A 27919-nucleotide genomic window follows, 5' to 3' on the forward strand; every position below is an offset into this window, starting at 1 on the left:
TTCTGTAAGATGGTCCCAATGGTATCTACTTCAGAGTATTGTTGAGTTGATTAAACAATAGGCAATCTGTCACCCAGTTAAACGCCTGGCACCTATTAGGTGCTCAAAAATGTTTGCTACTGACTGTTGCTCATTTCATAGCTAACACATTCTCCAGGGCGCCAAGGGACCTGGCAAAGGAATCAAGGCGTGAAACCAAGTCTCTGAGTTTCAAGTTCTGTGCTCTCTCTGCTGTCACATCTGCTGGGAGAACCCTGACATCCATGTGAACATTGTTCATACAGCCCAGTCTCTCTTCCTTTACTGCAAGAATTCTCAAATTGCTGTAAGTATTCAGGGAAAAAGAGTCACCAATCTGTGTATTTATTACTCTTCTCTGATTTGAGGGTGATTGCTATTTCTGGTCTTGCAGAAGTACAGATTTCCATACCTTCCAATGCTCTGGAATAGTTTTAATTTCATTATGGCAAAATACACCTAAAATTTACCATTAGTGTAATTTAGCGCATCCACAATGTAATGCAACCATTGCCTCTGTCTAGTTACAGAACGTTTCTTGGAATTTTTATTCCACAAGAACTCTCTCCTCTTTGGAGGTTAATGACTTTAAATCAAACATGTTACTGTGTCAGTTGACTCTCATTTCTATTGGTTTTCTGCCTGTATTTCTGGAGAGATGTTCTAGTCTCCAATCATGGTCATGCAACTATCCCATCATTTCCCTATTCTTTTCCTGTTCTGGCTTTCTAGATTTCACCGTAGTGCTGGCATATCTACAAAGTTTTGTGACCATTATCATCCCTCTGGATTTAACTTTGAAAAGTATCTCTTCGTCCATTAATTTTCTAAAATTTTGAAGCCCAGTCTGTTAGCTTTCTTAACCAGGAATGAGAGCCTCAATCTGCTATTAGGTGAATTTAATCCATTTATGTTTATTGTGATGAGGGATACATTTGAACGTGTTTCTGCCATCTACTTCATTTACCAAGCTGCTTCTCTCTCCCTTCCCCAGCTTTTTCTTCCCTTATACCACATACACTGGGTTTTTTTGTTTGTTTTTTTGGTGCTGCTTTCCCTTTACTGTTTAGATGTTGAACATCCCGAGATTACTGTTGTTTTCACGTGTATTTAAATGTTCCTTTTCTGCTAACATGTTAATCACTCCTGCCCCATTAAATCCAGAATTTTAGTTCAATTTCACTCCTTGTCAGTTCCTCCATCACAAGCCACTCCTACCCCAAGCTCTCATGTTGGAAGCACCTAAAACAGAAAAGAGTCCATCCATGGGCACAAGCATTACCATTTGCTGGACCGCCATGCCCTCCTCCTCGAGGCTCCACAGTCAGCTCCACACTCTACCCTAGCAATGGCCACCTGCTTAGCCCAGGCTGGTGGCATCTCTAAGTGTTGCAGAAGAGCCGGAATGAATTGGATAGCCCAGCTGCTCCACACTATCATCACCCTGATAATTGCTCCAGGCCCCCTTTCCAGCTTCCTTAGCCACTCTGAAGCACACAGCACTGTGACCCAACTGTCTGCGCAGGTTTCTCTGCATGGTCTGAGCTGTGCTTTGCTTCATTCCTGTTCTGTACACCTAAATTTGTCTGCTTTCCTCTTTCAGGGATTCCTCCACATGTTAATATATGTTTGTTTTTATGGATTTATCATTTCTTTTCCAAAACTGTCTTTTCTGAGATTTTAAGCAGGGAGCCCCTGGAGATCACTGACCCACTATTTCCTCTCAAAATAATGCAATTAATACTCATCAAAGAAACCACAAGCACACTCTATGTTTTATTTATAAGGCTGGAACAAAGAGGAATGTTTGGGACTTTTTTCAAGTTTAAATTAACTAATAAAATGGGAAGAATAGCACAGAAGCTGCTATTTACAAAAAAATATATAACTAAAGAAGGTAAGTTTTTATTCCAAGATAGGAATAATGGCATATACAAAGTGATCATTTTATAAACAGTGAATGAATCTTTTATACTCATGGGCTCTTTTTTCTTGGGGGGAAAAAAGGATTAACTCTTTGGCATCGTCTTTTAAAATAATTTCTTCTTGGACTATTATCCGTCAGAGTGCTTGTAATAATTTCTTCTTGGACTGTTATCCGTCAGAGTGCTTGTAAGAGTCTGACATGGATGTGTTGGAACGCATTCTGATGGCTCTTTTCTGAGTATCTTTAAATTCTTCCTTGAGTTAGAGACACTCCAAAAGCAGAGTGGTGCCAGGGCAAGACAGACTCTGGTCCGGGATGCAGAAGTCTACTTGCCCATCCCTCTGCTCCTCTCCTGCACTGTGATCTCGGAGAGGTATAGACTCTCTGTATCCGAACCTTCTCGTCTTCCAAGTAGAGGATAATTGTCCCCATGTGGGCTGCTGGAAGGACTAAGCAGGACCCAAACTGTAAAAGCACATGGTCCAATGCCTGGCCTGTGGGTGGCGCTCTCACACGCTGGCTTGATACACATCCCATCAGAGAGATGGACCGGGAGCATCATGGAACATTCCTGCTGTCTTCTCTGCTCTGTCCCCTTCCACTCTGATCGGGGCCAAGCACTCATAAGGGAAAACAAGCTATTTAAGGAACCAAAAACTCAGCTTCAATAAATTAGTCAAAAGTTTAGTTCTTACCAACTCTTTTCTATGTCACTTTGGTTGTGTTTGTTGTTTCAAAGCAAGCAATTTGGTCCTCTTTCCTTTGTAAGGCAAAGTCTGTCTCTTCAGGTCAACCTCAGCAACCCTAATTTTCTTTCTGAAATGCTTTTTTGTTGTAAAGAAAGCGTCTTTTCACTTTTGCCCTTTCTAAGAGGTAGGGTACTGACCCTCTACTATTTTATTTTAATAGAATCTTGTGTGCTCTGACGTCAAACCACTTGCTTTACTTTATTAGTGTCGATGTCTTTGGGCTAGCTTCTAGAAGAGCAAACTTGTAGGCAATTACATAATTCTTGGGAAATGATGTTAGCTTCTTCCTGTCTCCAGCCTTTATACTTAAAATGTCCTTCTAGAATATTGTTTTGTAGTAGGTGATAAGGAAACCCTCATAGCCCAAATCCTACCCTTCGCCCAAGATACTGGCACCTCTACGAGAAAATCCAAGAGCGATCCTTTAGCACTAAGAGAAAAGTCAAGTTTGTCCATGGAAGCACATGGATGACATGACAGCAGGCGACAGTTCATTCTTCATGAAACAGGTTTCAACAGAGCCCAGGGCCACGTGGCCCGGCCCGGAACCCGGGTGGCAGGGGTGTGCCCTCCTGCTTGCCGCCAACTCCTCCTCGTTGCTCTCACGAACACTCTGTGCCCCTCCGGGCCCGGGGTCCCCAACACACAGCACAAGGGGGCGTCCTACCAATCTTGGGGCCACTCCTGGTCAAGCCCCCAGGGGTCTCGGATTTCCTTTAGCCTCGAGCGCGTGAGGTTCTGAAGGCTCCGGTCTTGCAGAAAACCTGCCTCTGTCACCCTCAAATGTGCCGCCCTGTCAGAAAGAAGAGTGGCCGGTCCTCCTTGGCATTGGCAGTCTGGAATTCATCCCGCAGCCGGAACTGCCATTCGTCTTCCAGCTCGAGGCGGACCACCGTCTGTCGCAGGGAGTTCCGGTCCTGACAGATGACGCACAGGGTGGCACCTGTATGCACGGGCAATGGCAGAGGCATTGAGGAAAACAGGTGAGTTTATCCAAAGGCAAGAGACCGCCTGCATTTACTTGCAGTAAAGAAACGGGATGCTATTTGGGAGGGAAGGACCAGACCCCCAGGTGGCCTCCTGCGACTTCTGGAACGCTGCGTTATCTTAGCAGCATGCACAGTGCAATGGCTGGTTGGTAGGTCTAGCAGGTGAGACAACAGGGAGGCCAGAAGAAAGGTCCAGAAAGAAGTGAGGGGAAGAAAGGGAGGAGAACCGGAAGCAGACACACGGGTGGGTCTAGTCGCAAACCAAGTGTTCCCGGCTCCAGCTCTGTGTGAACTGCCCTGTGCTAGGCCACCTCCCAGCGGGGCCCCACCTTCTCATCCCCTGCAAGTTGCCTGCATCCAGGCCCAACGCAGCACCCCCCTCCCCGCCCAGCCTTGGGAATTCTCCCTCCTCTCCACTCCTCGACTTGTCAGTCCATCACTCTGGTTTGCTCATTCATCCTGTTGGTCCACCTCCCTCCTACCCACATGTCCTGTCCTCCTGTGACACAAAATGTTTCCCAAAGGCAGACGGTGTTAGAAACCTCTTACGATTCCCAGGCCTTATAGAGTGTTGGTGCTCAGGAAACGCCTGCTCCAGAGGTCAAAGTGAAGACCCCCAACGTTACGTGAAGATCGGTGAGGGATCCCAGCTGGCTGGAAACCCATTTTTTTATGCCCTACAGGATGAATGTCTGTCACTCTCAGCCACTCTAGCACGACAACAGCGACAGAAGGAGGAAGGTCAGAGTGAAAGGCAAAAAGCAGGCGGTACCACCAGGATGAGGAGAAGAGCTCAGGCACCAGGAGGAGGGAACAGAGGGAACCAGGCGCTGATGTTAAGGATTTGGGCTGAAAAGGAACACGAAGTCGAAACTATCGCTTTGCCTAAGAGAAAGGGGATGTGTCTTGACTCTACAGACAGGTACAAAGGAACGAGAGCCGCCCTGGGGTTGCATCAGCCTCCTTGGACTTTCCCGGATAATTGGGGCCGTCCCGTTTCCTCTCCGAGCCTCGGTGTACCCAGTGGGCCGAAGTCCCCTTCTCGGACGCACTGGGTAAGGAGAGGCGTTCAAACCAAGGTCCAGAGTAAGATGTACGAGCAGTCACCTTTCAGAAAATGAAACTTCTTCAAAAAGCTCGCTCCCACGAAAGAATCACAGAGGTACAGCAGCAGCCCGCTAAACGCGAAGTCAGAGCAGCTGATGTTTTGCGAGTGGGGCCTGGAGCTCACATAGCACACAGAAATCTGAAAAAGAAGAAATCCAAGAGAAACCGTCAAAATCCTCAAACCCCAAAATCCTCAACCGCATGATACTAACTAGGGCTTTCCATCTAACAAATACTAACGGCTCGGTCAAGCTCGAGGCTGGGGCCGGGCGGGGTGGGGATGGGGGAATAGGGACGATATTTAGCGTCATTTCCAAATCTAAATCCTAAAAATCAATTCCAGGAAGTTTCTCCCGATTCATCTACTCATTAATTCATCTGAGGGTCAGAAGCGATCTGGCCTCAGAGTCGGCTTTCGTCCCTAACTTCTGGCATCGGGGCAAAGCGTTCAAGCTCTCTCAGCTGCACAGGGAGGCAAACACCTGAGGCAAAGGAGCCGAGTAGCCGGTAAAAGTCCGAGTCCGGGATGGTGGCGCATCTGTTTTAGGAATTCCGCTGGCTCGAGGGCTCAGCGGGGCCCCCCTGAAAGTCACCTGAGATCCCAGGTTAAGGTAGCAGTCGACCGAGAGCACGGGGTGGCTGTGGTTCTTCAGGGACAGAGGGAAGAAGCGGTGACTGTGGTGCTGTAGAAACTTCTCCAGCAGGAGCTGCGCGGGCGCCGCGAGGAACGTGTGTTTGCTGTCCGGGGCGCAGATGTACTGGGCGGGGACGATGGCCACGGGGTTGTCGGACACCTGCGCGGGGAGGCGAGGTGTCAGCCACTCCCAGCCACTCCCCCCAGCCAGGCTTCTGCGGGGAGTGGCCCCGGCCCAAAAGACTCTGTCACATGGTAGGGCTGGCAATGGAGAACCCAACCTTCAACCATAAAATTCTCTGTTAAGAAAAACTGGGGTTTTCCCCGAGTGAGACATGTGAAATTAATGAATGAGATCGGGAAGAAGTGTGACATTGAGCATTCCATCAGAAAACTGGCCGTTTTGTCTAGAAAAATCAAGAGAACCCGTGGACCTTAGGGACTCTCCCCGCTAAATCCAAGAATGTGAATCTCCGGGAAGGGTCAGCCTCCCCTGCCCCCAGATCCTGTCCACCTCCCACCTACCCCCATGGCCCTTCCCGCTGACCCCTGGCCATCTTCTCCCACCACCTCGTACTCCAGAGCCAACACGCTTCCCAAGCTGTAGCCAGAGAGACCGTTGACATAAATAAAGCTCATCAGTTCCTCCACTGGACACCCATCAGTGGCTTCTCATTACTGCTCGGGAAAGTCTGGAATGTTCCCATGGCTGATAAGGTTCTGCCTGCTCCCTCCAGCCCATCTCTGCCTCTTTCCCTGCCGGTTCCTCTCCTTCCATGCTCACCTCCTCCCTCCCACCTGCTCAGCTCCTCTACCCAGATTCTTCCCCAAACCTGGATATGAAGACGTTTCTCACCCCCCGCTTTAATGTCACTTTCTCAGGGACACTCACACAGACTCCCACTCCCACCCTTCGCACGGTTAGGTCTCTGTGACACGCATCACTCTAGTGGTGCTTGTCGCAAGGACACTTTGCTACCGAAGGCACATCTGCCCCGGGGTTGCAAGGTTGTACACTCCCGGGCCCGCCCCGCAGACCGGGCTCTGCTCGGCTCCCAGTCTGCAGCCCACACAGCCCCCGGCAGCGGACTCGGCGGGCGCACTCACCTTGGACGTGATGTGGAAGGACCTGTGCCCGCCCACCGCGATCTGCTTCTTCATCACGCTAAAGCGGTTGAATCGGCAGAGCAGGAGGCCGGCGCTGTGCACGCGCAGGTTGAAGTCCACATCGTCGCACATGAACCTGCGCGGAAGCAGAGGACAGAACACAGGACTGGATGCGCCCCCCCCCGCCGGCATGCCCCCACCAGCCAAGTGGAGGGGGTGCCCCTGCTCTAGAGGCAGGGTAGGCTCCTCCCCACCTTACAGAGTCATGTGAATACAGCAAAACAAACAAGGAGGGCAGGCCCAGCTGCAGGGTGTCTGCACCAGGCAGGCGGAGCGTACCCGAGGTGAATACCACAGAAACACTCCCACGGGCGAACCCATCTACAGGTGCTGCGTGAGGGACCCCGCAAACACCTTTTCATCTACTGATTAGAGCGAAAACTGCCCAGAATAAAAACAGGAGCCGCTTTCTACAGCTGGAAAACAAGGTTCAGAGATGGAAGCCTGTGCCTAAAATGCAAAGACATTAAGTGGCAGAACCCAGATTCCCAGCAGGGCAGCCTGGTTTCCAGATCGAAGCTCCTATGAGGGCCATCTTGGCTGTGTGCCCACTGCCCGGCCTACACAGAGGCCCGGTTAGCACTGGCCAGGGGGTTATTCTTGAGTTGTGAGCACGTCTGTGGCTAGACCAGGAGAGAGTATCACATGGAAGTTACTTTTTAGCTTTAAAGCAAAGTGTTGCAAGGAGACCAAAAGCCAGAGAAACAATGCAGCGCATACATAAATCACTAAGTAAAGGATCACGTGGACTAGGGAAGCAAGCGGCATGATCCCATGCAAATCTCCCCTCCACGAAATTATACGATGCAAATTTTTTTTAAAACCTGAGGACTGAAAGCAGGGTCGGACCAATGCTACAGGCAGAGGAGGGCCCCGGGCCCGTGGGCGGTGCTGACTGCCCCTCAGCCGGCAGGACTCACCGATTCTGGTTGTACTGTACATTCTGGGTCAGGTCCACGTTCAGGACGATGAAGTCGTGCACGTGGCAGCGGGAGAAGGGCTCGCGCACCTCACCGCTCCCGGTCTTGCTGGACCACTTCCGCATGCCAATCAGGGCGTAGTGGGTGATGTTGGGGGACGCCTCGATGTGCTGCATGACATGCTTCAAAGACACGTTTCGTTCTGACCAGGAAAATTCCCTGCTCGAAAGAGGAAGATTGACATCCCCGGGCTGAGGCGCAAACAGCGGCAAGGCCCTCCGGACGGGGGGCCACTTTCCAACGGGAGCTCACGTGCCGGCGGGTAGGGTGGCTGCGGGTGGAAACCGCCACGACCATCCCCGAGTGCCAGGCACCATGCTGGGCATGTCACTTGTACTGTCACTTATCCTCATGGCAATCTCGTGCCACGGACATGTCACCCCCATTTTACCAAGGAGGGAAAAAGGGCTCCGAGTAACTTGCCCAGTGTGACTCAACAGGGCTTGGATCCCAACAGCGCTGTGTGTCCCCAAAGCCCTTCTTCCCGTCCTGTGCTAAAACACTTGGCATTTCCGGTTTGCAGACCTGAAGTTAAAGTGACGGGGAAAGCACGAAGCTTGCGGCCGTGAATGCCAGTGAGGGGATGGGAAGGAGGAAGGTGGCGTATAAGCCTCACCCCCACCCTGACTGCCGGCACCTGCTGTCTGTGAAGACGACAGGGACACCTGATGACCAAGGAGGGGGCTGATGGCAGGGACTCTGGAGTGAGCAGCTGGACCCAGGCCCGCAGCTCAACTCTTCTGGACCCCGGCTTGCTCCCCACTCCACGGGGCTTCAGTAAACCCCCCCCCCCCGGGCCCTGGCCAGTTCCAACATCCCAGGGCGTTAACTGCTGCTTCAGAATGGACTTCAGGAAGGTAGAATAAGAGCCAGTTCTCTCCCAGTCTCAGCTCTTGGCCATGCTCTAGCCTTTGGAAGAGCGTCTGGGCAAATATTGCAAGCAAAGGGGAACCGCTGCTCCCATAAGCCACGGGCAGCTCCATCGTTCAGAAAATGTTTTTCTAGAAAAACAGTGATCAACGGTCATTATTTCACGAGGATATCACTAACATAAAAGAAGTAAATGAACGTCATATCTCTTTAAAAAAAACAAAGAAAGGACCCCTGCGTGGCTCAGTTGGTTAAGTGTCTGTCTGCCTTCAGTTCAGGTCACGATCCCAGGGTCCTGGGATCAAGCCCCACATCAGGCTCCCTGCTCAGCGGGGAGCCTGCTTCTCCCTCTCTCCCTGCCCACCCCCAGCTCGTGCATGCATGTGCTCTCTCTCTCTCAAACAAATATTTAAAAACTTTTTAATTAAAAACAAGCCAAAAATAACCAGGCAACCCTAAACCGAAACATCCCTGAGGCAAATCACAAAAGGAGCTATTTTCCCAATGACGCTGGGCGTCTGCATCCAGCGAGCCTCTTCCACCTCGTGCTGCTCTAACAGCCACCTGCAGGCCGTTCAGAGGCTAAGGGACCCTCACGACAGACCTCCAGCCCAGGTCTTAGTGCCCCTTCAAAAGGTGAGGAAACGAGAACCCAAGAAGATTTCAGTTGTTACCCTAATGTGACACAGCAAATGAAAGTACACCCGGGCGTTAGGAGTTAGGCGGGGGGCGGGGGGCAGGGTCTGTAGGAGCACAGCAGGGAAACTCTGGGGCACCCGTGATGCTCCATTTCTTCACACAGGAGTTGGTTAAGCGGAAGTTCAGTGCGTGAGAACTTCCGGATGTGTATCATGCTGCCTTTTTTTGTGGATGCTTCATTTTTTTCCTAAGATTTATTTATTGATTTGAGAGAGTGTGTGTGTGTGTACAAGCCTGAACGGGAGGACGGAGCGAGGGAGAGGGAGAGCAGCAGCCTCCCCGCTGAAAGGAAGCCCGTCGCAGGGCTCGATCTCACGACCCTGAGATCACGACCTGAGCTGAAATCAAGAGCTGGAGGCTTAACCGACAGAGCCCCCCCAGACACCCCCGTAGATATTCTGTACTAACTATATATTGTGATTTTCTGTATGGATTGGACATCAGTACAATTTTTAACAAACCTAAAACTCAAAATAAATCTGGGCTTGGAACAGGAGGCTGCCCCCTGTGGGGTCCTGTCCACCACACACCAAGCCTTCTGAGATGAGGTGTCCCCTGTGGTCCTCAGACGGTGGCTGAGAATCCCAGGGTAGGGGCAGGAGGCTCACCTGCTTCTCTCCCCACCACAGTCGATGTCCACCACGTTCCACATCACGCAGGAGTCGTCGGAGATCACGATGAAAGGCCAGATGTCCTGAGGCTTGATCCCGAGCTCCTCCTGCCGGTTCCGCTCGAGCTCCAGGTTGTGGTAAGACAGCTCCTTGATCAGGAAATGGGCGGCACCTGAAAGGGCCAAAACCACTCCCACTCTCCGGTCTCTGCTCCGTGGACACCCCCCTGGGGCCAAAGCCCCAGTCAGAATCAGAGCGGCTCATCGAGGCCCACCCCGAGACCAGCCAGCTCCCCATGGTCCGGTCCTTGTCTCCATCGCCAACCCGCACACACACGGGGCTGCTTATCCTTGCTAATCATGGAGAATGTGAATTAAATCAATAACCAAACATCAAAGAAGAATATTCCAGCAGATGAACACAGCTTTAAAAAATCAAAAAGCCTGATGAAAAACGTTAAGCACGTTCATCTCTAGAATATTCTTCCAAGTCTCCAGTCTCAGAAATTTTACCAAGTAGGGCAAGTTAAACAATGCCTACCGACTCCGGCGCTGTTGAAGATACTCGGGAGTACCAGCATGATGTGGTTGGGCCAGTATTTCTTATAAATGGCCATTTCATACTCCTTGACAACCAGCACGTGCAAATGGCTGGCACCATCCATGGCGTGGAACAGGTTGAAGAGTCCGTGTTCGTGACGGCCGGTGGTTGGCGTGAATGTCGGACTTTTTATATATTCGTGACTCTGGAATCACGAGGGGAAGTGTTTGTAAAGATGGTCACAGTCACTCCCCTCCCTCATGCTACAGCACCTTCCATCAGAAGACGGAGCCTATCCCCACACTCACGCAATCCAGCTTAGCCCTGGGACCTTGCTTTTACCCATAAAACAGTGAAAATGATGGCATGCCAGTTCCGAGCCTGGCCTCCACAGGATGGACACATGCTCCTTCTCTCAGAACCCTGTCAGGGATGAGCCAGGGCTGGTGGCTGGAGGAGGAGAGACCACAGGGAGCAGAGCAGGGACGGACATCCCACGGAGACCACCCTTAATGCGCAGCCCCCAGCCCACCCGGTGGCTAAGCACACACATGAGTGAGCGCATCCAAGCCAGCGTCCCCACACACGGAGACTGAGCCCAAGCTGCCAGCCCAGAGAACCAGAAGCGAAGTCAGTGCTTGTTTGGGAATGGTTTTCTTACGCAACCCCAACTAGCATCTCCCAATTACCCAAACGCATTACCCTGCCAAATTAGCATCAGCTGTGTGCTGAGTACATGCTATTCTGGATGTCTTCAAGTCCTTCAATGCCTCATCCATACAGCCTAGCTCCTGATCCACTGGGGTGTGAATCTTTTACATAAATAGCTGTTTTCTTCCACTTTGGCTGAGCTAGGTCTTGTACTCCTTCTGAGGTTCTCAGAGGACCCGCTACACGCCTGGGCTGTAGCTGGCGCCCGGAAGTTCTGGTGGGCGCCGGCTGGAAAAGTGAGCGGGGTAACAGAGAAATCCTCCTCCAGGGCAACTGCCCACCCCAGCCCACGGGGTACGAGACACCCCATAATAAAGGTCCCACTGGCTCTTCACTAATGTTTTTGATGCTCGGTGAAAGCCTGCCGGGCCTGAAAGGCTGTTCAACACTATCATCCTGGCCCCGTCACCCGGAGAAGGAAAGCAGCGTTCCCCAGCAGGCTGACAGTGGCTGGGGCTGGCGGGAGGGCAACAAGCTGACCCTGCGGTGTCGGGCTCATCTGCCAGCGCAGGCGTCCCTGGGAGCAGCGCCCCTAAGGAGGCCGGTCACAGAGACAGTGAGTTGGGAAGAACAGCCTCTTGAAAAAAGAGAAAATGCATGTTTTATGGATGACGTGATGCCCCATCTGGGATTCGCTTCCGAATACCAGAGGAAGGCAGAAGAGAAGGACAGACGGATAGAGGCTGGCTGTGAGATACCGGTCCCTGTATCCAGGTAACAGGCCCGGGAGTGGGGGGACAGTCACTGCACAATTCTACCGCCTTGGGCAGTTTCAACCGTTCCGTAACAGCAGTAGAGATAAGATAGGGAAGGGACAAACATCTAGGGAGCACCTATCATCGTCCAGGCACCGTGCAGGTGCCTTCCGTCAGTCATTCCAAATCACGCTCACGGGAAGCTCCTGCAGGACTTACTACCGCCCAAGTTCATGGGTGAGGGAACAGAGGCTCAGCAATATTCAGGGACAGGTTCAAATGACACAACTCGAGAGCGGCAGAGCGAGGTTCAAAGCGCAGTCGGAGTGACCCAAAGCCCAAGCGCCCCCGGCCTCCTCCAAGTTCAGCCACCGTGCCCATCCCCACCTGCCCCTGACTCATGAGGCGGCCATGGTCTCCAGGTCCCCAGCGCAATGGTCACTCGCAGCCACTAGGATGCCCCCCCACCGGCCCGCCCCGGACCCGGAGCCAGTACCTTGTCCATGACGAGCGGCAGCCCCAGCGCAATGGTCACTCGCAGCCACTAGGATGCCCCCCCACCGGCCCGCCCCGGACCCGGAGCCAGTACCTTGTCCGTGACGAGCGGCAGCCTCATGCTCTCCAGCTGGCCCCCAGGCTGGCTGAAGACGAAGTGGTGCTCCTTGGACTTGGGGATAATGAAGTGCAGCCGGACCTCCTCCCCCAGCACGGAGTAAGAGAAGGCGAAGGCGTGCAGGGTGGACTCATAGAGCTGAGGTGTGAGGGGAAAGGACAGAGCGTGTCAGCAGAGTCCGCCGTCGCCGCTCAGAAGAACCCAGGCCCGCTGCGGGCATGACGACGCAAAGCTCGGCGCCATCTGCCCCGCAGCTCGAGAAACCCGCCCGCAGGCTGACTCCGGTACGAAGTGTGGACCCCCAGGTGTCGCTCCTGGGCCAACACGCGCGAGCGCACATCCACTCGGCCGGGGGTCTCCCCATCTTTAATTCGGATCGTGCTTTGCCCAGAGACACCCTTCTAGGCACCGACGCCTTCTGGACCCTGGATTTGACCCAGGGGTGCACTAGGTTACCGACAAAGGCATTCACACCACACATCTCTTTTTAACTCTAATGAATGCATTTTTCCATCGTAGGCATTACGCATAGCAACATATTAATAAACCATGTCACTAAGTGCTTATGCTTACACATCTGTGTCACACTCACTGTGTCTGGGCCCCTCCCATCCCTTCGGTGCCGTCACGAGCAATCCTATGAGGCAGGTACCGTCCCCGTCCCCACTGTGTGGACATGGGAACTGACACTCAGAGGTCCTGGGCTTGCTCCCATCCCCAGGTCTACCCTCACATCCCCTCACCCCTTGTCTGCCTGCACTGCCCCCTGGTGTGACCCCCGCCCAGACCACCGTGCCACATGGCTCTGCCCAAGCCTCCCTCCCTGACCCCTCTCGGCCTCCAGCAGACAGCCCCTCCCCAGACTGGCAGCTGGCATGTGCCCCGCGCTCCTGAGAATCCCCAGGGCCCGAAGAGGGCGGGCCACGCAGGACACGGCGGCTGTACACGCCTACCGTGGCTCCACTAGAACCGCAGAGCCCTCTGGGAGCAGAAATGAGACAGAAATAGATTTTGACGTGGGGGAGGGAGCGGGGGGGGGTGCAGCTGAGGAAGGTTCATGAAAAGGATCAGGGAGGCTCGAGAGAGAGGGAAAGAGTAGGGGGAACTGAGGCTGGAGAGGCCAGGAGGGAGTGGGGCCTCAGCACTGCTCACGTGGCCTGCTTCTGAGTCCCCTGTGACTGCAGCCCCCAGACCTGGGTACCCTTGGACACGGGGGCACAGTCCAGCCGGAGCCCAGGGTCTCTGGACCTTGGTTCTGTTAATTCTCTGCAGACACTAACTGATGTGACCATGACTAAAACCCGTGAGTCTCCTCTGGTTCTTTAAATTTCAAAATTAAGAGAACGTTTTCGCTTGTATTTTCTCTGCTTTGAAAGAAAAATTCCATTTCCAAGGAGGAAATGTTAGGACAGCTTATCTGGAACAAATAGAATTACTATTTTTAATTCTTTAAAAAACTGCTCATATGCATTCTCCAATTTTGTCTCCAGTAAAATTGAATAGTTTAAAAAAAAAATCAGTCTTGATGCTACTTCAGGGATAGCTGAAGGCTGGGCAGACTTGGGAGAACTAAAGCCGCTGTCTGTGGTTTCCCTCTGCAAAAGGGACAGAGCTGGCAAACCCATCCTCAGGCTGCTGCAGAACCTTCTGGAAGCAGTCAAGGGCGTGAGCTGCCCTGCACACCCCTGTGGGCCTCGCAGGTGTCCTGGCTCCCACCACCTCCAGCTGTCCCAGCTACTCCTTCCTCCCCTTTCCCTTACCTAGGTCTGAAATGAAACACGACATCTAGAGTCCTGCCTGCCCCTCCCTCAGGACCAGGCTCACGGGCCCTCCGTGAACTCACCCGCGGCCGCTAAGAGACTATGCAAAGCACAGCTGTGCCCACCTCAGGCCACCCCTTGAAGTTCTCCCTGCAAAGGCCCCCGTTCCGCTCTCCCTGCATGCAGCACCTGGTGCCATTCCTTAAAATGTTTTAATTTTAATTTAGTTAACATATAGAATGTAGTATTCACCTTGGGGGTAGAATTTAGCCATTTACCCATTGCACACAACACCCAGTGCTCATTACATCACGTGACCTCCTTAATGCCCATCCCCCAGCGACCCCATCCCCCCACCCACCCTCCGTTCGTTCCCTAGAGTTAAGAGTCTCTTATGGTTTGCCTCCCTCTCTGTTTTTGTCTTATTTTTCTTTCCCTTCTCCTGCTGTGCTCCTCTGTTGTTTTCTTAAATTCCACAGATGAGTGAGATCATATGGTATTTGTCCTCTGACGGAACCTGATGCCTTTTGTGGCAGGCTCTCTGCCCTCTGCCCACCCCCCTTCCCAGTGTCCTCTCCTGGGACCACCCTCCCCTTGCACTTTAACGTCCAGTGATGCCTGACTAAAATCACTTCTAATTCCCCCAAAGACCTCATGTCTCCCCTCTCCTGTAGACACGGTTCCCTCTCCTTCTGTCTGCCTCGGCCCCTTGGCAAATCCTTACTGATCCTTCAAAACCCTCTCCTCTGTTCCCCGCCCAAGACGGTATCTTCATTTACAAAATGGACATAATGTTATTGCCTTGCAAGGTTTTAGTGAGAATGAAGTAAGAAACCAGACAGGAGTGTTTCCTCTCCGGTGCCTGTTGAATGGATAATGGGTGTAGCTTAAACACAGACACCTCCAAGTGACCAGCCAGAGCCGGGCGTCAGCAGCCTTACCCATTTACCCCAGTGTCTAAAGTAAGCGTCACTCTCTATTATGTAAAAAGGTTAGAGGCAGTACGGACACATCAGAAGTGCCCAGCACGTTGCCGGGCATGCAGTCGGTGCTCGGTAAGTGCACACGGCTCTCCTTCTCTGCTTCCCCTTACTGCCTTTCCTGCCAGCTTTTCACTGTTCTGAACTTCTGTGCCCGGGCATCTCTCCGTCCCTAGACTGTGCGTCTTGACTATGGGGACAGAGTTTATTCCTCTCTGTGGCTGGTCCATCAGCCCTCAGTCTGCTGCCCTGAACTCACTTTGGAAATTGCCAGAACGTAAAGAAAACGCAGACATGCACAGTCACTAGCAAATGTGTGATCCCGGGAGAGGCGCTTCTGTGGCGTCAGCGGTCATTGCGCAGATCACTGCAGGGAACTGGAGATACACGTGGACCTGGAAGCAGAGGCTTCCAGAACCCTCCACGTCCTGCTCTGGAATGACAAGTGAAACTCAGCGGCACAGAGAACCAACGGAGCGGGCCCAAGGGAGCCAGGCGGGAGCGCAGCCCACCTGGCAGCGGGGGTGGAAGCCCAGGTACTGGTGGCACTGCTCGCAGTGGTGGTACGTGTTGTACGCCGCGTACTTGGACAGCCTCATCCGCGCCGTCTGCCGCCGCGCGTGCAGCTCCTCGGGCTTCCGGGACACGCCCCCGTCTGCAGGAAACACGGGTCACGGTCACCGAGCGGCCGCGGGCACAGCCGCCGCGCCCTCCGCTGCCCGCTCAGATCGCAGCGGACCGAGACTCCGTGCTGGGATCTGGGGTGACCGCGTCTGCCTGGGCCCCGGGGCGACTCGGCGGGAGGAACCTACAGACAGTGTTCGCAGCGGGTCTTCCTGACGGACCTACGGCTGTAAACACAGATTCAAGGATTCGCTCCTGGGCAACGCAAACGGACTGGCACCTCCATACGCAGACGCCATACTGCGGATGAACCGCTTCTGGTTTGCCGAACGACTTGGCGAGATGGAGATTTTAACCCCAAACCTGAGCTAGAGACTGGTCTATGGGAAGGACTGGTCAGTGAAAATGCTTCAGAGAGACAGAAGAGAGAATTCTTGGTGTGACACAGAGACGGGTGAGTATCTTCCTTCCCTTTCCACTCATCCAACTCTCCCAGTCTGTGCTTAAAATCATACTAGCCCACTAATATCCGATGTTTGCTGACAGTGACCCCGAAACCCTATGGGGTCCTAATACCTTGACAGTCGGTGATCCCTGAAGGAGGAGGGGGAACAAGACACTGAGGCTAGAGAGGGAGATATGTGCATTTCATTAGGACAACCCCCATTCATACATTAGCATCTGTGTCTTGTGTCCCCTATTAACCAGAACCTTGAGGATGTCCTGACCATGACACACCCCCAGGAGCACACCCATCACTGTCTGCACGTGCAGAGCCGCCAGCCCACCTTCACGGGAAGAGCCCTTCCTTGTCCACTGAGGCAGTGACCTCAGTTCTCTCCCAGGCCCCGCTGCTTAATTCCCACCAGCAGACAACTGAGCTCATCGCCAACACAGTTCAGCTCTTTCAGAGGCTCTCCCTCCGTACTCCAGAAGAAGGTGGCGCGGGAGCTTTGTAAGGCTGACCTTCGCTCTTTATGCTCCGGAGGTGGGAACAAATCAGACTGGCGTCTTCATACTTCGGGTCATGAATAATGTAGTCAAAAGGCAACTTCTTGAACAGTTCCAGGTCTGGCCAGGGGTCACTGAGCTGGAGGTAATGCCAATCCGATTCCTCTCGGAGATCTGTAAGATTGGTAGAAACACAGACAGGTGACAAACTAGGAAGTGAGAATGACTGATTTTTGAATGTGTGTAAGGACGATGCTTGCGGTAGAGCTGTCCTTGAGTCTCTGGGTTCCTGGGGGACGCTACTGTATCTGGAAGGCTCCTGCAACACATCGCATTTTCAGGATTGCTCTAAGGAAGCAAGAAGTGCCTTCGGGTCTACCTTTAATCCGTGGCCTGTGCCGTGTTTCCTGCATTTCTGGCTCCCATGCTGACTTCAGCCCCTCCCAATCAACCTACTGCTCCTTTTGCACTCCCCCCAATGTCCCCCACCCCCATTTGTAGCACACTGGTTCCCACCGCCAATGGAACCTAACATAGTTCTCGTTCTTGTCTTCCATCTAAATGCTACAGAGCCAATATGGCCAACTCCTACCTCTAGAAAGCCTAAGCATTCAAGGCCACTGGTTTCTCCCTTCTGAATGCCAACAGCACTCATGGCCCAAATTCTACCTTACATCTTACGTCATAACTGGGGTAATCTGTGATGCTCACCCCATGCTTGTTGGCTAAAAAAGTAAAAAAATCTAGACGATCCAACACAAATTACGTAATATATTGATTTTTATATCCATGCTATGTACACGTGGGCAGAGTGCATGTCCACAAGAGAAGAAACAAAGAAGACGAGAGGCATGTTTACTGCATATGTAACAGATACTCATTGCTTCGTATGTATCTTAATCTTCACAAACCCCTGAAACAGCAATTATCCACGCTTCCCCAAAGAGAAAACCAAGGCAATAAGAGAGTTCCTGAAAAAATGGCCTTTGAAGTTTAACAAACTGGGTTCAAATCCTGTCTTTGTCCTGGGGATAGCCAAGAACGTGAGGACACAGACACTCAACAGGTCTGCTGATTTTCATCTGAAATTCAGTTCCAAACTGTGAGAGGGGATGTGTGAAAGCTCAGAGCTTGGATGAAGAGCCTCCCTCCTCTTTCCTTCAAAGGAAAGACTAAGGGATGGATGAGCTTCCCTGGTTCCAAATTTTCTCCAAGTCAAAACTCAGTCAGGAACAGCTAAAGAAGTGTGTTTGGGAATGGTGGGACTTTCTTCTCTTTTAAGGCTGAATGCTACGCCATTACTTGTATATACCACACTTTGCTTTATCCATCCATCTGCTGATAGACATTTACCCATCGACGGACAACATACGGTGGTTCTTGTGTCTTGCCTGTGGTGAATAACACTGCAGTGAATGTGGCAACTAGGAACATGTCCATTAGCTTCGTCATAGTGGTGATTTCACAATGCATATGTGTATGGAATCATCACTTGTACACTTCAAATGTATACAATAAAAATAAATAAAAAGAAGCGCGATTCAGGGTGCCTGGGTGGCTCAGTTGATTAAGTGACTGCCTTTGGCTCAGGTCATGATCCCGGGGTCCCGGGATTGAGTCCCTCATCGGGCTCCCTGCTCCATGGGGAGTCCGCGTCTCCCTCTTTCTCTCCTCTCATGCTCTCTTTCGCAATTAAATAAATAAAATCTTTAAAAAAAAAAAAGTGCTATTTCGATGTCAGGACAACATACTGGTTCCCTTTCTTTGCCTACAGACAGGACGCCTCGCGCAAATTTTAATTCCCAAGGCATCAGATCCATTTACCAGACCAAGTGGATGAGCCATTGGAGGAACGAGTGAGGAGGCGAGGTAGGGAGCAGAAGACAGCTGTCTTACCTTCCTCTGGGCAAATTCTGTTCCCTGAGTAAGGAGAAATGATATACTTCCATTCTGTCCTAAGATAGAGACCTCTGCGCTCAGCTGCCTGAGTGGGACCCTCCCCAAGGACAGCCCTGCTTTCCAGGGGCAGCCGTCAAATCCGGTTCAGCTCCAGCTCCACCATCTCCCAGCTGGGCGCCTGAGCGAGTTACTTACCAGCAAATAAGTAGTTATTCTCATTGGGATGTGCCGGAAGTTAAATGTGGCGATTCATGGAAAGGATCCAGCACAGGGCTGGACACAGGGAAGATACGCAGTAAACAGTGGTTATTTTTAGTGTAGTAATTTTATCTCCACAAAGGCCTCCCAGGCACTACTCTGATATTGAGCAAAATGACGGCAAACAAGGGAGAGATAAAAGCAGCCCTCAAGGCCCCTGGGATGAGTGGGATCACTGATTTGAGAATTCCATCTAGAGGGTAAAGGACACACGGTCACCCAAGAAATGGACTGAAGAGGATTCCAAGCCCAAGCGTCACCCACGCAAAACTCACGGATATTGATCTCTTCTTCATCATAAACATCCACTTCCGTCAGCCGAATGAGCATTCTGGACAGAATGCTGAGGAACTGCAGGTAGGCACCTGTCTTCCCAATCTGTGAAGACATTAAAATTGGAGCTGATGCTCAGTATGCCCCGTCCACGTGCAGGCACTGGCTGGAGCACCGGACATGCTTTGTGTCACCTGTCCCTTTCAAAGACCCCACCTCGTTAAAGCAGGAGCCGGGGGTATGCAAAGCCATCTGAGGGGACATGGGACCTAAAGAAGGATGGCAGGCCACAGAGAGACTCCCGTACCAGCAGACCTGCCCGCTTATAAATCATGGCAGTGCACTTCTGCTTCTAACCGGCCATACTTTCTAAGCTGTTTGAAATAGGACTTGCATTGCAAATTGAAGAAAGGTTGCTTCAAAAGATGAATTGCCGATACAAAGCGTAATAATGTCTCAAAAAGATCTTGGGTTGGGGCGCCTGGGTGGCTCAGTCAGTGAAGCGTCCAACTTGATTTCGGTTCAGGTCATGATCTCAGGGTCGTGAGATCGAGCCCCGGGTCGGGCTCCGTGCTGGGTGTGGAGCCTGCTTGAGATTTGCTCTCTCCCTCTCCTGCTGCCCCTCCCCCACGCACTTGCACTCGCTCTCAAAAAAAAAAAAAAATCTTGCATAATTAGATTGTTATTTGTGTTAATTGATAGGTCTCTAATAAAAGAATAAACTCTGTTGTGTAAGACTTCAAAGTCTGGCATCTCATTTCTCTCCTCCTAAGGACAGGAAAAGGAAATGAGTTTCCTCCTCCTGGTCTTCCTTCTTCTATCACAGAGTCCCTCACCCCCTCCACCCCACACCAGGCTAGGACACTAGGGGACCTCGTGCACTTTGGTCGCAGGTGGTTAAACAGGCGCCTATGGGCTAACCTCCCACTCTGTTGCTCTGGGAATGTGCTTTCTAAGTTCTCAGCTCAGTGCCTGGCTCATAGTCCGTAGTCAACAAATGTGGATGAACAGAAATAACTAACTTTAGGAAAAAAATATGAAATACCACCAGGCGAACCTTCAGAGAAAAATATTTGCCATACAAGTAACAGACAAAGCATTAACATCTGTAACCTGCAAAGAGTTCCTGCAAAGCAACAGGAAAAGGTCAAATGCCTACAGGAAAAATAAACAAGAGAAACAGATCGGAAAAATCACTGTGAAAGTCATAGCAGTGATCCATAAATATATAAAAATATATTCAACCTTAACAAAATTATAATATACTATTTTTCACCTATCAAATGGATGAAATTTTTAAAGATACCATCCAATAACATGACAGTAGGAAGAAACCAGGATCCCCTTTTTTCAAATTTACAAAAAGTTAATATATGCTCACCCATTAAAAATTTCAAGAAATACAGAGTGACGATGAAGAAGAAAGTTTACAAATTCCACTCCCTCCTCAGTGGCAATTCCGCCGGGGATTTTTTGGTGTTTTCACACACAGAGACGTATTCATACACACCAATGCTTACTTTCCTAATTGATATTACACCGTGTATATATTACTCTGTAACTTGATTTTTTTCAATTTTGATTTCAACTTTTTCAATTTAAAATCTTAGAGAAATTTTCATGTCAGCATCTAGAGATCGATCTCCAACTTTCTATGGCTGAACTGCACGATACAGTTGTACCCGAAGTTCTTCAACCAACCTTGACCAACGGAACTTTGGCTGTTCCCAGTTTGTTTTACTACCGTAAATAATTCTAAAATGAGCAATTTTTTTCCCTTTTTTTTAAGATTTTATTTATCTATTTGACAGGCAGACATCACAAGTAGGCAGAGAGGCAGGCAGAGAGAGTGGGGGGGAAGCAGGCTCCCCACTGAGCAGAGAGCCCAATGCGGGGCTTGATCCCAGGACCCTGAGATCACGACCTGAGCCGAAGGCAGAGGCTTCACTGAGCCACCCAGGCACCCCTAAAATGAGCATTCTTATACACATTTTTGCGGGTTTGTATCTCTTGGACCAGACTATAAGGAAATGAACAGGCTGAGTCCAGAGGCAGCGCATCCCGGCTCGGGACAGGACGGTGCTGACAGGGGTGAAGAGAGCAGTAACAGACCCCACGTGCCCCCCTCAGTCAGGCTGTCCTCCAGATGCCCTGGGGTTACTCTCTCGTTTAATGCTCCCATCTCCGACTCGGGTGCCGCACTCATCCTCATTCGCAGAGAGGACACTGGGGCACAGAGAAGGCCGGCTCCTGCCCAGGGCACCAGGTACTGTCTGAGCCAGAATCCGAGCCCACTCCGGAGCCCAACTCCCCCCCCTGCACTGTCCTGACAAAGCGCCTTCCGGGACCGGACACGGTCATCTTCATGCACCCCCAGCACGTGGCAGATGTCTGCCATTTGGACAAGGGCAACAGTCTTTCGTCGTTAGGAAAACGCAGTGACGTGAGAGGCTGGGACAGGGACGGGCCTCCTGCCTCCCAGTTACGAATCACCGAAACCTTCCAGTGCAGAACCCTGGGCAGGGGTGCGGGCGGGGTGGGGGGGGGGTGTTTCTAACGGGCACAGATTGGCCGTGGGAAGGAGAAGCACCCCCCGAGAAGCTCTCCGCCCCCACATCATGCAGGCGGGAATATGAGGCCCGAGGCTGGACGTCAGCCAGCCGTGGGCAGCAGCAGATCCCGACCTCCGACCCCCCGCCCACTGTAGGGTCTGCCCTGGGAACGGCAGGATGTGACTGAGGGGATGTTGTCAGCCCCAAAGCCGCCCCGCGGGCATGAACACGAGGACCCCCACGCAGCCCAGGGCGCAGCGGGGCAGCACCCACCTGAGGGGGCCCGCTGAGCAGCAGCCTCCGCGGGTGGAAGCCGTCCACGCGGCCCTCGGCGCGGTTGCCGTAGTCCATGTGGCTGGGCCGCGGCACCGTCCACTGCCGGTAGTAGAGGGACTGCTCGGTGGACGTCATCGTCTTGCTGAGCAGGGGGCGGAAGGAGCTGGCCCACACGACCGAGTGGGAGGGCAGGAGTGAGGCAGCCTTGGGCAGGCCGCTGCTGTCGGTGGCCGTGACCATGTCATACACCAGCTTGGGCAGGAAGACGACGGGGGGCTGCCGGCAGGCCTTGGTCATGGAGCACTGGGAGGCCTGCGGGATGAGCGCGCCGGCCACGGGGGCCACGGACGAGGGGGAGGAGCCCGAGGAGGACAGCTGGGAGGACGACGGGGTGACCGACACCTGGACGCTCTTCTGGCTGGCTCTCGGGCCAGGGTCCGGCTGGGAGGCCAGCCCAGGGCTGTGCCTGCTGATGACCGACGGTGGCCCCCGACTCGCTTGGGGCCTCTGTCTCTCCCCGGGGGCCCTGGCCTCCTCCAAGGGGCCGCAGAGCTGTGGCGATCTGGCCCGCTCCCCCTGAGAGGGTGCCCCGGGCTGAGCCGAGGACTCGCCACACAGCGCTGAGCCTGGGGAGGGATGCGTCTGTCAGTCACGCCCCAGGAAGGACCCTTCGCCGAAGCACCCACCATTCCTGTTCCTGTGACACAAACTACCCGTACCTGACACTCACCGGGAACCTTCACGAACAAAACCCGCCTCTGGGTCAACAGAAACTCTCTTGTCTTACGACAGAGCCATGGCTCCCCGAAGACACCCCACACCCGCCCCAGCACCCGGCGCACGGCCTCAAAAGCCACCCCGTTGCACCCCCTGACCCAATCTGCTCCACATGCCCCTGCCTTGAGGGCTCGAGCCCCACGCACGCCCCGTGCAGGTCTCCCCGGGAGCACCCCTCCCTGCTGTCCCCTCCTGCAGCTCTCGTCTCGCCTCCGCACCAGCACAGCGGCAGCTCCAAGCTCAAACTGCCAGCGAGACTCCCAGGACTCAGCAGCTTCGACCAAACGCTAGAATTCCCTAACTTCCAGAAGGATCGGGAGAGGAGGGGCAGCTGGCACAGCGGCCCCCCACAAAGGGCCCTCCCCCGCCCCTCCCCCACATGCGCCCCGCAGAAAGCAGGGCAGACAGGATGCTGCACCGTAGCCTTCACTCTGTCCTGCCCCAGGAGACAGACCCAGGGAGGCACGACACCCCCGCACCACCCTCCGCAGAAAGGCCTTCCCGCCCCCCTGCCCCTGGCTCAGCCCGTACCCCACACACCACGCCGCTCAGGCAACCTCCCCTGTGGATCCGAGCTCCCCAGCAGGGGCCCCGCCACTCAGCAATGGCCTGCGTGGCCAGACTCCCCTTCCAGATGCTTCTGGAACCACCGGAGGAGGAAATGCGGCACTGGCCGGCCCCCTCCGCTGAAGGCTCCGGCTGAGACACCTCACCCTCGGGCAAGGCACCTGAAATAGTGACAGCGGAAGAGCAGATATGGGGAGGCTGTGAGGGACCCGGACCTGGGCCCTGGTCTGGGGCAAGGGGACAGATGGGCCTGAAGGACATCAAAGAGGCACAAGATTCCAAAAGTAGACCAAGGGAACCCCAATGCCTTCAGCCACTTCCCTAGGTCATGAGGGCCAGCCTGGTGGGACCCTGAGGACCGACAACCACACAGATGTTTCTCTCCATCAACTCCAGACCTCCACTGGTCTGTCCCCAGCTGAATCCAGGGGAACTGCCAGTCCATAAAGATGAGACCCAGGGCCACCCAGGTCCCCACCCCAACTCATGTGGCTGTGGCCAAGTCTCACCTCCCTGGGCCTCCGTCCCCTCATCTCCGAAGTCTATGGCAGCCAACGCCATGAGAAGTACCTCGTCAGAGACCCTTAAGGATCTCAGGCCCTTCTGAAGAGTCCCGGCCAAGAAAGTCACCTCCATGACCACGGTACCTCCCCTGCCAGGTAAGTATGAAAGTCACCTCACGTAACGGAAGAACTCCAGAAGGAGAGAGCCTGGCTCGTAGCCTGGACATTCTACTCCTGGAGACAATGCACAGAGAGGTGTGTCCCCAGAACCTTCTAGAAAGCAATCCCATCAGGACTGGGGAAGAACAAAGCCCCATGCCCGGCTATCGGAATAGCAGAGTCATCCACTCACCCATTCGCCAGCTCCACTCTGGGGCCCTGGGTGCCCGACACTGTTTGGGGCAGAGGACACCAGAGGCTACAGCACTTGGCTTTCTGACTGACCCGAAACCCCCTGGTGCGTTCTGACCCCACAGCCGTGCCCTGACCCCAGCCAGGCACCTGTCTGCACGGAGCTGCAGCCCGCGTGACCGCGTCCTGGGCCCAGACGCCACACGCGCCTCCACCGCCCAAGCCCCCCTCCCTCCTGAGTATCTTCTCCTCCGAGACCCACAGGCCAGCTGCTCACTGAAACCTGCAGGGGCCGCACCCGACCCCTAAATCTGCCCCCACCTGAGGCAAAACTACCTCTTCACCCACACGCCTGTCCCACTTCACGCGCGTGAGCGTGCGCATAGACAGCAAGGAGGCCTCTGCGGCACGTCACACACTGGCGAGGGACCACGGGCTCCCTGAGAGCGGGCTGTACCTCACCTGTCTTTCCGCCCAGACTCAGATACAAGGTGGGTTCTCGGTAACGGTCCAACAGGAAGACGGGCGATACCGTCTCATGCGGGCCGGTCCTGACTGCTCCCGGACGCCGAGCCTCCCTTAGGCAGAGACTGGGCATGTTATCCACAGTTCTCTGCCGTCTGGGTCCAGCGCTCAGGGGACACCCGCTGCCTTCTGCTGCTTTTCCCCCAGGGAAATTTGGGTGCACTGCTCTCTGCCTTCAGACTCGACAAGAACACCTCACCCCAGCCCCTCTCCTCCGTCGGGGCAACTCATTCCCTAAACCAACAACTGCGTAGGAAGCAGCAAGGGGACACCGCCCAGCACGGGCCACTGAGGGGGACAGAATCCGTGATCTTCTCCCAGGAACTCGGAGTTCCTGCCCAAACTCTTCACGTCCCAGAAACGAATCCGGAAACACAATCACTCCCGAAGAAACTCTGGTTTTCAAAGATCTCCTTCTCTTTCCAGTTCTAGGTGAAAATAAAATCTCTTCTCATTCTCTAATATCCAAAAGAAACATCCAGAAGTGCACTGTTTCCCACCTGGAGACTTACTGGACGCTTTAGAGGAGAGAGACGAAGACGCGGAATCGTGGGAGCGGGACCTCTCCCTCTTCACGGGGCTCCTCTTCTCCGAGGTGGAGCCTGTTTCAAGACACACGTGCTGAAAATGCCTCATAATCATCATCTCATGTGTTCGCCCAGCACTTGAGTTTGCAAAGTGTGTTCACACCTAGCATCCATCCATGCGTCTAACCATCCATGCATGCATCCATCTAACCATCCATGGGTCCAACCATCCATTCATGCGTCCGTCCATCCATCGGTCGACCCAGCTACCATCTTGCAGGCACCCGCCTCTGACAGAGCCCCGAGGAGACAGAAGTGGGGAACGCAGGCCACTCAGGCACTCCCGGCTCACGCAGACTCCTTCTCAGGACCCACAGGTTCAGGTGTGAGGAGTGCAGAGAGACCCGGGAGCCAGGCTCCCACCCGGAACGGGAAAACAGGAGCAGGTGACTTCTTGGAAGGAGTGACCCGACCTGAGCCCTGAAGGGCTAGCAGGGGTTTCCAGGTAAAGCACAGAGGAGAGGGAGCTCGAGGTCACAGGAGAGCCTCTGTGTGGCCCAGAGTGACAAGAGCAGCGCACAGCCAGGGAAACCCGATGAGCTGAGTGTGACCCACAGCACAGGGTACAGTGTGAGAAGCATGAACAGAGAGACTAGAGAGGCAGGCTGTAAAATGCCAGGAATGCGGATTCATCCCACGGACAACAGGGAGATTGAGGCATCTTCATGCCAGGGTCACAATCATGTTTGTGCAAGGTCGTTACAGCCCCAGCAGAGTCTGTCCAGGGGGTCTTCTAGTCTGTCTTACCGATGAGCAATCTGAAGCCAGTAAAGAAAGCAGGTGTCCCAAGTCACACAGTCAGCGGGAAGACCCCGCATCCCACCCCGCAAACGCTTCCCATGTTTGTATAAACAGCTTTGTCTTTTCTCTTGCTGCGCTTTTGACAAGTCTGATCCCAGGCACTGCTCTGATGCATGTGCCCTATTAAAACAGAGCGTTGGATTTTCATGTCTTTGAATGAAACTGGCCTTTTATCAACAATCCCCATAATCAACCCATCCCGCTGACTCACAAAGAGGAAAGAAGCGAGCAAAACTCATCCGGGGCAGGAACGCCACCGACAAGTCACACAGAGCAGCAAACAGAGTCCTGAGAAATCGTGATTCCCTTCCTATTCGCTAAGAATTCTGGAGCTCGGAAGAACCAGCCGGGATTTCCATTTTCTCGAACCTCCAGAAAAGGGGGCAGGAAGCAAAATCAGAATGCAACAAGGGACGTGCCATCTCCTCGAAAGACCTATCCGGACTGCGCTCGTCAGAGCTCCTGACCATGAGACGAGCCCCAGGGCCGCACAAGTGCAGGCTGTCCCCAAGATGAGAAGGCGAGGCAGACCCGCCACCCCTCACCTTCCGTCACGAGCTCCTCATCCTCGTTGTCCGTGCTGCTCAGCTTTTCTGCATCGCTCTCTAAGGGCTCGTGCCGGGCCCCCTTCTCCAAGGGAACCTCGTTGCTCACAAAGTAAGCAGCCAGGCCCAGCTCCTGCTCTAGCGCCGTTCTCACCAAGCACGAGGAATTTATCAGACGCAGATCACAGTACCTCAGAGACCTAGAGGAAAAAGATAGTATCTTTTGGGTGTCTTGTACAGTGAGGCCCCTCTCCCGGTGCTGGTGGGAATGGGGATCAGGACCAGCCCCCTGCCGCCTCGTTAGGGCCCTCGGACTTGTGCAAATGGAAACACAGATCGCCAGATGGTGAGCCCTTGGCAACCAAGTCAGCTGAAAACTTAGTCTCTTGGAGGCACCTGCCATGGATTCAGCCCTGTCCTGTCAGCGAAAGAGCGTTTGCAGGCCAGAAGAAAAGCAGGCTTGAACCCCAGCTCTGCTACTTTCTAGGGCCAGAATGTTTCTCAAATAGGGGGACTTCCTGCAGGCTCAGATGCTCATCTCAAAGATGAGAATTAATTAACGGCCATCTAAGTGCACTGTTTGAGGACAGTATACAGTCAGTGGACACTTCATGATTCAATCAGCACTTAAAATGTGCCAGGACGGTGCTAGATGCTAGGGACAGAGTGACAATCAAGTCACCGCCATATGAGAAAGGAGTCTTCTGGGAAGACAGACACCAACAAGCAATGAGAGAGGCAGGGGAGTGGGCACAGAGGTCAGGCCAATGCAGAACTCAGGTTGTAGGGTGGGAACGGCAAAGCGCCTGGAGAGAGGCAGATGCGGGTTCCGAGCAGGCTCTACAACCTCAGGCAAATGGCCTTTCGTTTGTTCATCTACGAAGCGGGACAGTGATGCTATCCTTGCAAAGACTAAATTCTCTATGGAACGTCCAACACTGGGCCTAACACAGAGAAGGTGCTCAGTAAATGCCTGCTCAAATTTAAGATGGCTTAATGCATTGTCTTAGTTCTTAGGGAGCTGAGGGATGGAAGAAATAATCTGTGTGAAACGCAACAATCAAGGTCAAATGTTTTAGAGCCCCCTTCACCTGGCCTGCGAGGACGCCGTGTGCAGTAGCTCTCGTGTATGTGTGGGGTGGCCCAGGGGAAGGAACCCCAGCTTTGGAGTTTGGCAGCCTGGAGTCCGTGGTTTGCCACCCGCGCTTAGTCTCTATGTCCCATTTCCTCACTGCTCAAAGGGGACAGTGAAATACGACCTCCCCCCAGGGCTAGAGTAGTGAGGGTAAAATGAGCTACAGCACCTGAGAAGAGTCTGGTACGGTGCCAGTGCGAGACAGGAACTCAGAAAGTGTCCCCTCGTACTGTTTTGTTCTACAG

The 27919-nt window shown here is 53.3% G+C and overlaps 1 protein-coding gene across 6 annotated transcripts in view; it reads right to left on the reverse strand.

The window, feature by feature from the left end:
- Positions 1-3473: 3473 nt before the first annotated feature.
- GREB1 (growth regulating estrogen receptor binding 1) overlaps positions 3474-27919 on the reverse strand; it is a gene marked incomplete at both ends in the record, with an annotated part of 71042 nt that continues 46596 nt past the window's right edge. For 2 of the 6 annotated variants that reach the window (XM_080814435.1, XM_080814434.1), the window contains 14 exons: positions 3474-3637; positions 4791-4929; positions 5384-5584; positions 6532-6667; positions 7512-7730; positions 9749-9923; positions 10292-10496; positions 12287-12448; positions 15563-15705; positions 16641-16799; positions 19058-19160; positions 21881-22509; positions 25119-25208; positions 26540-26739. In XM_080814435.1, coding sequence (XP_080670561.1) covers positions 3474-3637; positions 4791-4929; positions 5384-5584; positions 6532-6667; positions 7512-7730; positions 9749-9923; positions 10292-10496; positions 12287-12448; positions 15563-15705; positions 16641-16799; positions 19058-19160; positions 21881-22509; positions 25119-25208; positions 26540-26739 — 2725 coding nt within the window. Of the gene's footprint in view, positions 3638-4790; positions 4930-5383; positions 5585-6531; positions 6668-7511; positions 7734-9748; positions 9924-10291; positions 10497-12286; positions 12449-15562; positions 15706-16640; positions 16800-19057; positions 19161-21880; positions 22510-25106; positions 25228-26539; positions 26740-27919 lie in introns of all 6 variants that reach the window. The other 4 variants (XM_080814432.1, XM_080814436.1, XM_080814433.1 and 1 more) reach the window with 3 other exon arrangements.

This window comes from Martes martes (genome assembly GCF_963455335.1).
Source record: "Martes martes genome assembly, chromosome: 9".
NCBI classification, from domain to species: Eukaryota; Metazoa; Chordata; class Mammalia; order Carnivora; family Mustelidae; genus Martes; species Martes martes.